The 11,531-nt window shown below is 36.7% G+C and overlaps 1 protein-coding gene, 1 long non-coding RNA gene and 1 pseudogene across 2 annotated transcripts; 2 read left to right on the forward strand and 1 right to left on the reverse strand.

Moving 5' to 3' along the window:
• The first annotated feature begins 537 nt into the window (after positions 1-537).
• Positions 538-3,872, forward strand: LOC112127011. Its single transcript, XR_002910349.1, has 2 exons — positions 538-728; positions 3,253-3,872. It is a non-coding gene; the product is annotated as an uncharacterized LOC112127011 (long non-coding RNA).
• On the forward strand, positions 1,074-3,872 carry LOC106673280 (annotated as a pseudogene).
• A 1,304-nt stretch (positions 3,873-5,176) lies between these two features.
• On the reverse strand, positions 5,177-11,356 carry LOC106673278 (cyclin-dependent kinase 11B). The gene is made up of 7 exons (XM_014405358.2): positions 11,138-11,356; positions 10,709-10,814; positions 10,175-10,646; positions 9,622-10,099; positions 6,287-6,431; positions 5,583-6,223; positions 5,177-5,526 (listed from the first exon to the last, which is right to left on the reverse strand). Exons 1-7 carry the CDS (start codon positions 11,218-11,220, stop codon positions 5,250-5,252), a joined length of 2,202 nt encoding a protein of 733 aa, XP_014260844.1. The 5' UTR covers positions 11,221-11,356; the 3' UTR covers positions 5,177-5,249.
• Between the last annotated feature and the right edge of the window lie 175 nt (positions 11,357-11,531).

The following is an 11,531-nucleotide window of genomic DNA, read 5'->3' on the forward strand; positions in this document are numbered from 1 at the left end:
CGCCATAGACCAGCTCACGCTATGCATTCACGCTAATAAATACATTCTATTTCAAGTCATCCAAGAGTCAGAACAAGGGGCCCAGATACACGCTGCCATTGTGGGGGTGGCATTCTCACGCGCTCACTATATGGAGCCAAGGGATTGCACCCTTCAAATAGGTGGGATTGAGAGCTTTCCCCAAAAGGTTTAAGAAAAGAGCTCAATCTCTTCGCAATTTCTTCACCCCCGTTATATAACTAACCTAATTAAAAATTCACTATTCCGCAATAAATACATTCACCCTCAACAATCATCCAAGGATCAAAACCGGGGGGGGGGTATAATTGCGGAGGGGCGCTCCGTCTCTTTGCAGTTTCAATGTAAATCGAGAAAATATCATTATACCAAAAAAATAAATAAATAAAAATATAAATAAAAAATAAAACAAAACGACTGCAGTTTGACTTAAATATAATAAAATATGAGTTTAAACTTAAAAATCGAGTTGAATTATTTAGAAAATATTTTAAAATTATGATGGAATTTGATAGATTTTTATTTGTTTCAGAATCAGTTCAATGATGGGAATCTGAATGGATGAATATTGGAGACAACAAACTAAAAAAGATAAAAGACAGCATTCACCCCTGGGAAACTTCTTATCAAACGAATAGGAGGGAAGAGGTTATCATCTACCGACTCAGAATTGGACACACAAGAATAACACACGGGTTCTTAATGGGAAGGTACTGACCCTCCTGTCTGCCTATGTGGTGAACGCCTAACCATCGAACAAATCTTGTGCCCCCCAAGGAACTGCCAACGGTTTTACACATCTTCCTTACACCTCTCACTTAAACAACTCCTACACGATAAGCAGCAAATGGTTGACAAAGTCATCGGGTATCTAAAAAAAATAAAACTATACAACTATATATAACATTAACACACAAATAACATAAGCAACAAAATTCGGCTTGCTGTACGCGCTTCACAGAAAAAAAAAAAGAGAAAAAAAATCAGTTCAAATAAAAAACCTTTCATTGTTTGACATTTGAAGTGTTACAGAGAAAAATTGTGGTCAGTTTTAAGGATAAGTTTAAGAAAAAAATTGTTTTTTTGTCGAAAAAACACATGTTCAGACTGTAATATGACGGTTGATTTTTTTACCTTTCTTTTTTTTCCCGATTTCGATAAAAACGCGTTTTAAAATATTTTTTTTCCTCTTATTACCCTGTCGTATCGAGTTTTGTTGAATTTATTTGTGGATATTGTTTGTTTGTTTTTTTTCCTCCTTGCCTGAAGAGACTTGTTAAGGTTATAAACATGACGGGCGTTTGAGAGGGAAACCTTCCGCCGGTTGATATATCCATACTTCCGTCTCTAGCAAGTCGGTGAATTATTTATTATAGTTTTATCGTTTATTGTTTGGTGTCAAAAGATTTATACATAAATATAAACTATATATAAGAAAGGAGGAAGGTGAAGTAGTTGAGGGAATTCCGAAATGTCCGGGAGGAACGAGTGCCGGGTGTACGTCGGGAACCTCCCGCCGGACATCAGGACGAAGGACATCCAGGACCTATTCTACAAGTTCGGCAAGGTCGCTTTCGTCGACCTCAAGAACCGTCGGGGTCCGCCGTTCGCGTTTGTCGAGTTCGAGGACGCCCGGGACGCGGAGGACGCGGTCCACGCCCGCGACGGCTACGACTACGACGGCTACAGGCTCAGGGTCGAGTTTCCGAGGAGCGGAGGCCCGAGCGGAAGGCGCGGCCCTTCGTGGTCCTATTCGAAAAAAGGGCCGGCCCGCCGGTCTCAGTTCAGGGTCCTCGTCTCCGGCTTGCCAGGGTCGGGATCCTGGCAGGACCTCAAGGACCACATGCGCGAAGCCGGCGACGTCTGCTATGCCGACGTCTTCAAAGACGGCACGGGCGTCGTGGAGTTCCTGAGGTACGAGGACATGCGCTACGCGTACAAGAAGCTAGACGATTCGAAGTTCAGGTCACATGAAGGCGAGACTTCGTACATACGTGTCAAGGAGGACTACACAGGACCGAGGGAAAGCGAGGAGCGGTGCACCGATGACAAGTGGTCACGAGGAAGGAGGCGCACTCCTACCTATTCGCCCGTCAGGCGTAACGAGAACAGAGGCTATGCCCAACACTCGAGGTCCCGCTCAACGTCAAGATCCTGAAGAGACTGTAGAACTTACAATTTTTTTTCATTTTTTCTTTTCTTATCAATCAAAATATTTAGTTCTTTGTTGAATTAATCCATTAAAAAAAGTTTTTTCTCTTAAAAAAAAAAAAAAAAATCAATAAAAAAACATTTATTATTCTTTCTTTAATCTATCGATAAATATAAATTTAATATACCGTAAAGGTTTTCCAAGTTGTTCATTTAAAATAAGAACAAAAAACCATGGTGCGCTATAATCAAATCTAGTCTTGTCCAATTTTCGCCGCAGCATACAATTTTGAACGTGACCTCATAGCTTTTTTGATCTGTTCTATCAGGAACAAGATTTCAAAATTTTATGTACATATGTGTGTATTTTTTTCCGGGTGTCAAGCCTTAAAGAGTCGATATAAAATTTCAACTGCTGGCCGAAAAAAAAAAATCAGGGAGCCTTCAGGCCAAACCATTATAGGCCATACGAGGCAAATACGGCACACTATTAATTTTTTTATTAGTTCTTAAAGACTCGGTATAGCGCCTTTTTTTTTTATCTTCAATGGTGCAATCTTTGATTTTTGTTGGCCTACAAAAAACAATTAAATTTTTTATTTTTTAAGTGTTAGGTGATGCCTGAGCGAGCTTCGAGTCAAACCGTCAGGTCAATCATGTGAAATGCAGTGATCCATAATTTTTTTAGGTCAATCAAGTCAAACACAAAGACCTGTCTTTTTTTTATAAGGCTTCTTTTCCCCCCAATAATCCAAATATTTGACTAGTAGGTGAAGTTTGAGTGGGCCTTCGAGTCAAACCGTCATAGGTCAACCATGTCAAATATGCCTTAATATTTTTATTTTATTTTTTTTCCACAAAGACCTGTATAAAGCTTTTTTGCCCGATAATCCAATATTTGACTGATGTTAAAAAAAAATTATAATTTTTTGGGGATTTCAAATTGAACCATCACAGGTCAATCAATTCAAAACTGGCATGCTATAGTTTTTCCCTCATAAAAACCACTATAAGACTTCTTTTTTCCTAATTTATCCAACATTTAACAATTGTCAGCAAAAAAAAAATTTTCTTTTTTTTTAGGTGTTAGGTGAAGTTAGAGTGGGCCTTTGAGTCAAACCGAACCTTAACAGGTCAATCAAGTGGCTACAATTAATCTGGTACGCCATTTTTTTTTTGCCAAAAAAACCACTAATTGTTCTTTTTTCACAATTAACACAATGACTGTTGTCAGTAAAAAATAAATATTTTTTGGTTTGTTTTTGAAGTGTTAGGTGGAGCCTGGTTCGTGTCAAATATGGTGTGCTGTAATTTTTTGCCTTCCCTCTGATCATCCAATCTTTCGTTGTCGTTGGCCAACAAAAAATAAATTGGAACAAATATTTGTATAATGTTTTTTACAATATGGCATGCCATAATTTGTTTGTTGATAAATCTTTTTTTCCTCCTCAATAATACATTATTTGACTGTTGTTGGCTAACAAAAAAATATACAATTGTTTTTTTTAATATTAGCCAAAGCTTGAATGGGCCTTCAGCCTTCAAATCAATATGGTGCGTCGTATTGAAGTCAGATAATAAACCGACCAAGAGCTTAATAAAAAAAAATTGGGATCAAAATGAAAAAAAAAAAGTTTCCTTCAAGTTAGTCTTGATGCTTCCATTTTCAAAAGGTATCAACTACAGATACGTACCCAACATAGTACAATTGTAGCTTTATTATTATTAAGAGTATAATTTTGGGTCGTTGTGGTTTAACGTTTGTTCAAGTGTAGTGACAGTTTAAAAAAAAAATATATATACACTCATCAGATGAGAGATTTCGTATAATATATACATGAATTTTAAATAAGTTTATATTTTGTATATTGTAAGATAAATAATAATAATTTTTAAAAAAACATCAAAAATTCTATATTTATAAAAAATTTCCTCACCCTCCCCAAAAAAATTACCAGTTTTAGACACAAATATTACGACCTGTTAGAAGTAAAGGAAAAGTTCCACAGGCAACATAGAACTGATCCTGGTTGTGCTTTAATGCCAACCTGATAACATAACTAGCAACACTCAACAAAAATATTACCGAATCATTAAAAAAACCGAGTAAAAATATTTTTCTATTAACTTGAAATATATTTTCTTGATTTATAATAGTTTATAAATTGTTTTTCTGTTATATTTTTTATAGTCTTTCTTTTATATAAAATCGTAAAGGTTCTTACATTTCTTTCTTCTATGGACTGTCGATAGACATGAAGGCTGTTTTCCCATAAAAATCGTATTGTCATGACCTTGAAATCAGGGAGTTAAGTTGGCCTTTGTGATTATTTTTCACATAAAATGATAAAGATGATAAATTAACCATAAAAAAAAAATCAGTGTATAAAAATATTTCTACTCTTAAACGACAGTAGAATGAACCTTAACTTTTCCCATAAAAATCATATTGTCATTACCTTGAAATCAGGGAGTTAAGCTTGTTTTTGCAATTATTTTTCACGTTCGACGATAAATTACTCTCCCCCCCCCCAATAAAATCAGTTTATAAAAGTTTCTATTCTTAAATGACAGTAGAATGGACCTTAAGACTGTTTGTCCATAAAAATTGTATTGTTATCGCTTACAGTCTCATTTTATGCTGTTGTACACCGTTCTCACCACATTTGTAATATGCAAAGCTAAACGCTTGAAAATAAGGAAAGGTTATGAACTGAGGAGTTTACAATGTATTAGAAATTTTTTAAAAATTAACGAAAATGTTACAAACTTAATTGTAAATAATTAATATTAATGTTTTACATTTTGTAAACTCCTGCTTTCAGTCTCATTTTATCTTGTGGTATAACACCACACCCGCTTTATTTGCCAAGCAGTGAATATTAAAAAAGAAAGAATCAGGTTATGAGTATGAGGAGGTAACAATGTATGAGAAAAAGGCGTACTGGGGAAGATTAAAAGGAGGTAAGGATGTTCAATTTAAAGAAAAAATAATTGGTAAAAAAAATCCACCTAATAAAAAAGGCCTATTATATATTTTTATTAACAAATATTTACAAAACCGATGCATCGTCCTACGGCTAGAACTTGAGGCTGAATCCTGGCCCGCCTTGCAGCTGGGTCCTTTCGTCGATCCCTCCCATCCTGAATCCTTCGTCCGTGTCTTCGAGCTGTTTGTAATCCCTACCGCCTGACGGTGGTTTCGGGCTGCACACCTTTTTCACTTTGCTCCCTTCGGACTTGGCCGGCCAGGTTGGGAACATGGCCGGGTCGATCGCGAGCGGCGTCTCCCTGAAATACTCGTGAGCGAGGCCTGTCTCCGCTGTAAACCTCGTCGCTGGGTTATAAGTCAAAAAACTAAAAAATAAATTTTGTTAATAAAAAAAATGGATTACAAAAATGTTTTCTCTTACCCGTTTAATAAGTTAAACCCGTGCTCAGAAGGAAGGATGCGGAAGCAGCTTCTGAGCGTTGATACGGGGAACTCTGTGAAGTTCATTTTCTGCACGGCGGGAAGCTTATTGTAACCGGGCCAGATGCGTTCATTTGGCGTGCCGAGTGTTTTGAAGATCTTGTTCAATTGATCCTGCTCGGATTTGCCCGGGAACAATGGCTCCATGGTCATCAACTCACTGAATATACAACCGACCGACCACATGTCAATTGGCGTCGAATATTCCTTGGCGCCTAGGAGAAGCTCAGGTGCACGGTACCACCTCGTCACCACAATCGGGGTGTACGGTTTCAAAGGTGACCCGTACTCCCTGGCGAGGCCAAAATCACCAACCTTCAATATGCCCTTGTGCGAGAGGAGGAGGTTGGATGCTTTTAGATCCCTGTGGAGGATCCAATTGTCATGGAGGTGGGCGACCGCTTTGAGCAGCTGCTGCATCAGGCACTTCACCTCGCCGGGGACGAACGCCTGCTTCTTCGATTTCATCGTCTCCATGAGCGATTTAAGGTCGTGTTCAACGTAGTCCATAACGATGTAGATTTTATCCATATTACTACCTACGACTATTTCCCGTACTGTGACTATATTCGGATGTTGCACCTAAAATATAAATAAATAAATAAAACACACTTACACACATACACACACACACACAAAATCTACCTTAAGCAAAGTGTTGATTTCACGTAATGAAGTTATAGGAAAGCCTTCTTTTTCCTTTTCCATTTTGAGCCTTTTCAGGGCGACGATCTGCTCCGTACGCTTATCGATGGCACGGTACACGACGCCGTACGTGCCTTCTTCTATTCTGAAAATTAAAAATTTCTCTATAATATTTTTTAAAAAAGTTTTGGCTGAATTATAAGTGAAGTAAGAGAGAAGGACCTATACGATTTTAACAGTGTATTTTTTTATTTTACGAGGGATTGTAACATGGGGGGGGGGTGAAAAAAACATTTGTAAGTATGTCGGGTTCGAATGCAGGGCTGCTGGAGTCAAACCCAGGACATTTACCTTACAGTGCCAAGGCCTAAACCGTTGCAGTCACTGAAATCCTTTTTTTTTTTTTTTGAATTTTTTTTTTTTTTAAATAGTGTAGAAAGAGGGTAAATGCAACAATATTGCATATTTAAAGGATTTTTTAATGTAAAATAGCATTTATCGCGCAAAATATTATAATATAATATACTAATGCATTTACGTTTAGTGGTCAATTGACCAAGTTACTTCTTTCAATTAATTATTTTATTTGAACCAAGACTTTACATAGAGATGTGAATATAAATTTTGAAGTATTTCATACTAACATAAAGTGTGTGTGGTGCCATAATGGTTTTGGGTGAAAGTGTGAAATGTTAATTTGTGTTCTGCTGTTTTTATACAATTGTGACAGGATGGAGGAGGCGGTAAATCTGGGAAATTTTCTTTGATCACAGGCATCTTTTATTTAAGTCAAAGGACGTCGAGAATGGGGATTTTCTGGATTGGATTTGTGATTCTACATTCAATATTGGAAAGGAGGTTTATTAAGGATGATAAGAAAGGAAAGGGAAAAATAAAATTAAGGTTTGATAGTTTATTTATTTTATGATGTTGGCGTAGCTACCGCTGAATTGACACACTTGTAATAAGACAAATAGATGGCACACTAATTATAGATTGGTACCAAAAATCAATGATCGCTACCTCAATTTTATATCGCACTACCCCTTATAAACAATAGTAAGCACGGCTAAAGGATTATTACACAGAATCTTATCTCTGTCATGAATCCTATCACCTAAAAAATATTTAAACATACAAACTAATCTTACCCAGCACTACACAAAACATCATCTTCCTATGAAGATAATTTTGAAAATACCCGCCAGCCAGTATGACGCGTAATAAAAGGATAAAAGGGAGAAGAAAAAGAGGAGAGGGCCAGGTAGGACTGTGCATTCGAAGAGACGATTTTGGATGAAAGCTGAAGATTAAAAAATGAAAAAACAAAAAGCGAAATGAAGAATAAGAAGAGCCATCAATATTTGTCTCCGAAAAATAATTTTTTCCTCCGTTGTTTGTTTATACGTATTGCATTGTACTGAAGTCAAATCATTTTATTTTATTTTTAATTGTTAAATTAGAATTAATACTGGTGATCGCTCAATTTTTCAAAAGGTCATTTTTATTTTAGTTGTTTTCCAATTTTTGTTATTGGCAAAGGGTTTAATTTTATTTTCTATTTTCAATAAATTATTAGTTTTTTCTAAATGTAGTTATTATCATTTTGACCACTAGTTCAGTTCTTGAAATTCTTTTCTTTCAGTTGTTTTTTTTACCTATTTCTTCTACTTGAGGGATCCACAAGATAATAGCAATGCTGAACTCCACAGTACACACCACATCATCAACACAATCGTAAAAAAACAAACCAATATACATGTCCATTCCATTAATCCACACATTGTCACACAAATTAAATAAATTTCTCTCCTCAGAACACATTAAAATAGCTTTTAAAAACCATAAAACCGTACACACTTTTTTTTAAGTCAAAGAGCCAATATCAACAGCTTAGAAATCCAATGATATTAATTGAATTAATTAATTGAAAGATATTAATTGGTCAAGCGGACCACGAAAAATAGTGAATTAGTCAAGCGGACCACGAAAAACAGTGTATTTCATAAAATTAATTGTATGAACTGTTTAGCAACATGCATTGGAGTTAAATTGCAATATCTAGAAAAAAAAGGAAAAAACAATGCATCTTTTGTTTTCTTGCGTAAAACACCAAAAATCTTCAACAATACAACTTTGATTTTGACAAAATACAAATACTACACACAGAATATAAAACAAATACAAACACAACTTTCTAGAAATGTTGAACTAGAACTTAACGTAGAAACTTAAAAACTTAATTAATTGAATGTTATTAATTGGTCAAGTGGACCACGAAAAATAGTGAATTTCTAGAAATGGTTTACATCAATAGAGACACAGAGCATTAACTACAGAACAGATACATGCAAAACTCAGCCATAGTTACGCCAACATCATAAAACAATAAACTATAAAACTTTATTTTTATATTTCTATTTCTTCCGTTATCATCTGTAATAATTAACTTCTTTTCCAATACTGAGCCCCGAATCACAAATCCGATCCAGAAAAATCCCCTTTCTTAACTTCCTTTAAAATAAAACCGCCTGTGATCAAAGAAAATTTCCCAGATTTACCACGTCCCCTGTCACAATCGTATAAAACCGGCAGAATACGAATTCGCATTTCACACAAAACCAATATGACACCACAAGAATATGTATTGTCAATTTATTGACAAACATATGCAGATAATGTTCTCTTGGTTGTTATCAGGGATGTGGTCAAAGAAAAAAATGTTGAATTTTAAATATTCGCCTAGCTTTAGGAAATTTATTGTACCTTCTTCAGGGTTCTACAAAAGGATATGTTATAATTGGACACATTTTAATTTTGGCCAATTTAACATCAAATATATAAAAGCAAAACACATTTTTGTACTTACTGATTTTTAGTCAGAAGTATATAAACTTAAATTCTTTTATTTTCATGTTAAAACTGAAAACCTTTTCACTTTTTTCTTCACCTTTTCAACTATGAAATGACTAGACTAGTAATATAATACCACAGTCTAGTCATTCTGAAAGGTAGGCAAAATTTTAAAATTAAAAATATTTACTTCGGCCACATCCCTGATAACAACTAAAAGAACATTAACCACAAGAATAACACACTTTATGTGAGTATGAAATACTTGGTTCAAAATTCATATTTACATCTTAAATTGTATTTTTTTCCAATCACGGTATGCTTTGTAATTATACAGGCCGTGAAGATGACCAGAATAAAGGTCGAAACATCGGCAAAAAAATTAAAAAGGCGTTTTTGTAAATTACCTCATTCTTGACCACTCATCATGACTTTGACAAACAATACAAAAATTAGCTTTTTGTTTAAGAAAAATATGTTACCGATTTAGACACTGAAATTCCTCGACACTCCGACAGCCTTGAATCGCCGGTAAGTATGGCGGTAGGGTGTCTTTTTCAAGTTCCATTTCTTCTTCGCCATCGTGCGCCACTTCAGGTAGAGGTGGCGTGTCGTCCTTGGGACTTACGACCGGGCTCGTGTCATCCTCTGTGTCTTCGGCTGTGCCCTCATCCTCTTCGTCTTCGTCCGTTATCGAAGAGGTCGAGCTCGTGTCAGTGTCAGATGAGTCACGATTGCCGTTCTTGCGTGGCTGGCCCGAGTATGATTTGGGCGGGGTGAGCTGACGCACATCCTTGGCTGGTTCCTGAACCTGGGCTGGCACGTTAGCGTCTTCCTCTTCGAGCCCGGTGTCCATAATGATTGGTGACCTCGACTCATCGGATACAACAACTAGGCCAGCCCTTTCCATCTCCGCCTGAGCAGCGGCTGCCTGCGCTGCCGCCTCAGCCTGTTCCGCTTCTATTTCAAAAAAATAAATAAATAAATGAATAAAATAAAAATAAAACTATAAAATAAATAAATAAAAAATCATACCGAGTTTTCTTTCTCGGCTTCTACTTCGTTCCCTTGCTTCTCGGCGCATCCGACGCTCCTCTATGTCCTTTTTAAAAGACTCCTTCACCCTTTCGGCCTCCATGAGGCGCTGACGGCGTAATATGATCTCCTCATTTTCCTTGTCACGCTCTTTAGTTAGGTGGCGGCGTTTTTCAAGTTTGTCGCGCAGGTCTCGCTCGATCTCTCGATTCTTGCGTGCCGTGTCTTCACGCTTCTGCCTCTCTTTCTCATCTCGCAGCCTCTGCTCCTCGACGATACGCAGTTCTTCGATCCTCGTCCTCTCCCTTTCCTCGCGCCTGGCCATCTCTTGGCCTCGCCGCCTCGAGTTGCGCATCATCTCCTCCCTGCTCCTCATCTCGTCCTTGATCGACATCCTCTCCCTATGGTGATGATGGCGGTCCTCGCGGTGCGAGTGCGTGTGATGACGCTTTTTCCTGTGCTCCGATGAAACCTGCTTATACAAAAATAACACTGTTTACACAACCAAATAAAAAATTATTTTAAAAAACTTACATGTCGTTTCGTAGACGATGAATGTTTGCTCTTCCTCGGCCTTTTATGTGCGTGCGCCTGCGGAGGTTTGATCTCAAGTGGATCGACTGTCTCCTCATCAGAAAGACTGAAAAAATATAAAAATGAAACTTTTCCGCATAAAACACACCTAAAGTTATTTTCATTCTAAACAGTCATATTTATTACATAAAACAATGTTTAAAAGATTTTTTTTTACTCAAAATAGTTTAGGACAGGTTATTAACGACCAGGTTAACCGTACAGACCAACCGTCTTTAATTAATTTCGTATAGACATTTCCGAACGTAATACAAAGGAGAAATAAAGTCGTGAGGTTGAGAACCGAAAGGTTTTTCTTTTTAGTTTATTTTCAGTGTTAAAGAAAAATGTATAAATATCGAGATAATAGGAGAAAAACATCATAACAACCTCAGAGATTCCAACGAAGGCTCCTTGTGGAGTACCGGAGATTTCTTCAGCTCCCCGTCTTCCATGTGATCGTCGTCTTCCATCCCAAAAGGATAAACTAATGTTTCGAAATAATTAACTTATAATTAACTTATTTAACTACTTCATCAGAAATTCTAGATCGATTCTATTCACTATTGACTGACCGCGAGCGTCGGCGGGTGAACTGTGAAAGGTTACTGCGATGCATATTTGTTGGAAAGACGACGCCGCCTCGATCTGCCGCCATTAACGTCACCAATGACGTCATTAACGAATAAATCAAACATTTTTTATTTCTTTTAATTAATTTTTAGTCATTTATATGTCTTTCAAATAAATCTAGTACAAACAAACAATTTATACGAAAATACAT

This window comes from Cimex lectularius, unplaced genomic scaffold (genome assembly GCF_000648675.2).
Source record: "Cimex lectularius strain Harlan isolate CLEC.00 unplaced genomic scaffold, Clec_2.1 scaffold14, whole genome shotgun sequence".
Lineage (NCBI taxonomy): Eukaryota > Metazoa > Arthropoda > Insecta > Hemiptera > Cimicidae > Cimex > Cimex lectularius.

Excerpts from the sequence above, each read along its gene's own strand:
- LOC106673278 (XM_014405358.2), bottom strand. The coding sequence starts at position 11,220 with ATGGAAGACGACGATCACATGGAAGACGGGGAGCTGAAGAAATCTCCG. Across the intron at positions 10,815-11,137 it reads CCTTCGTTGGAATCTCTGAG|TCTTTCTGATGAGGAGACAG; the intron begins GTTGTTATGATG and ends ATATTTTTTCAG. Across the intron at positions 6,432-9,621 it reads GAATTTCAGTGTCTAAATCG|AATAGAAGAAGGCACGTACG; the intron begins GTAACATATTTT and ends TTTAATTTTCAG.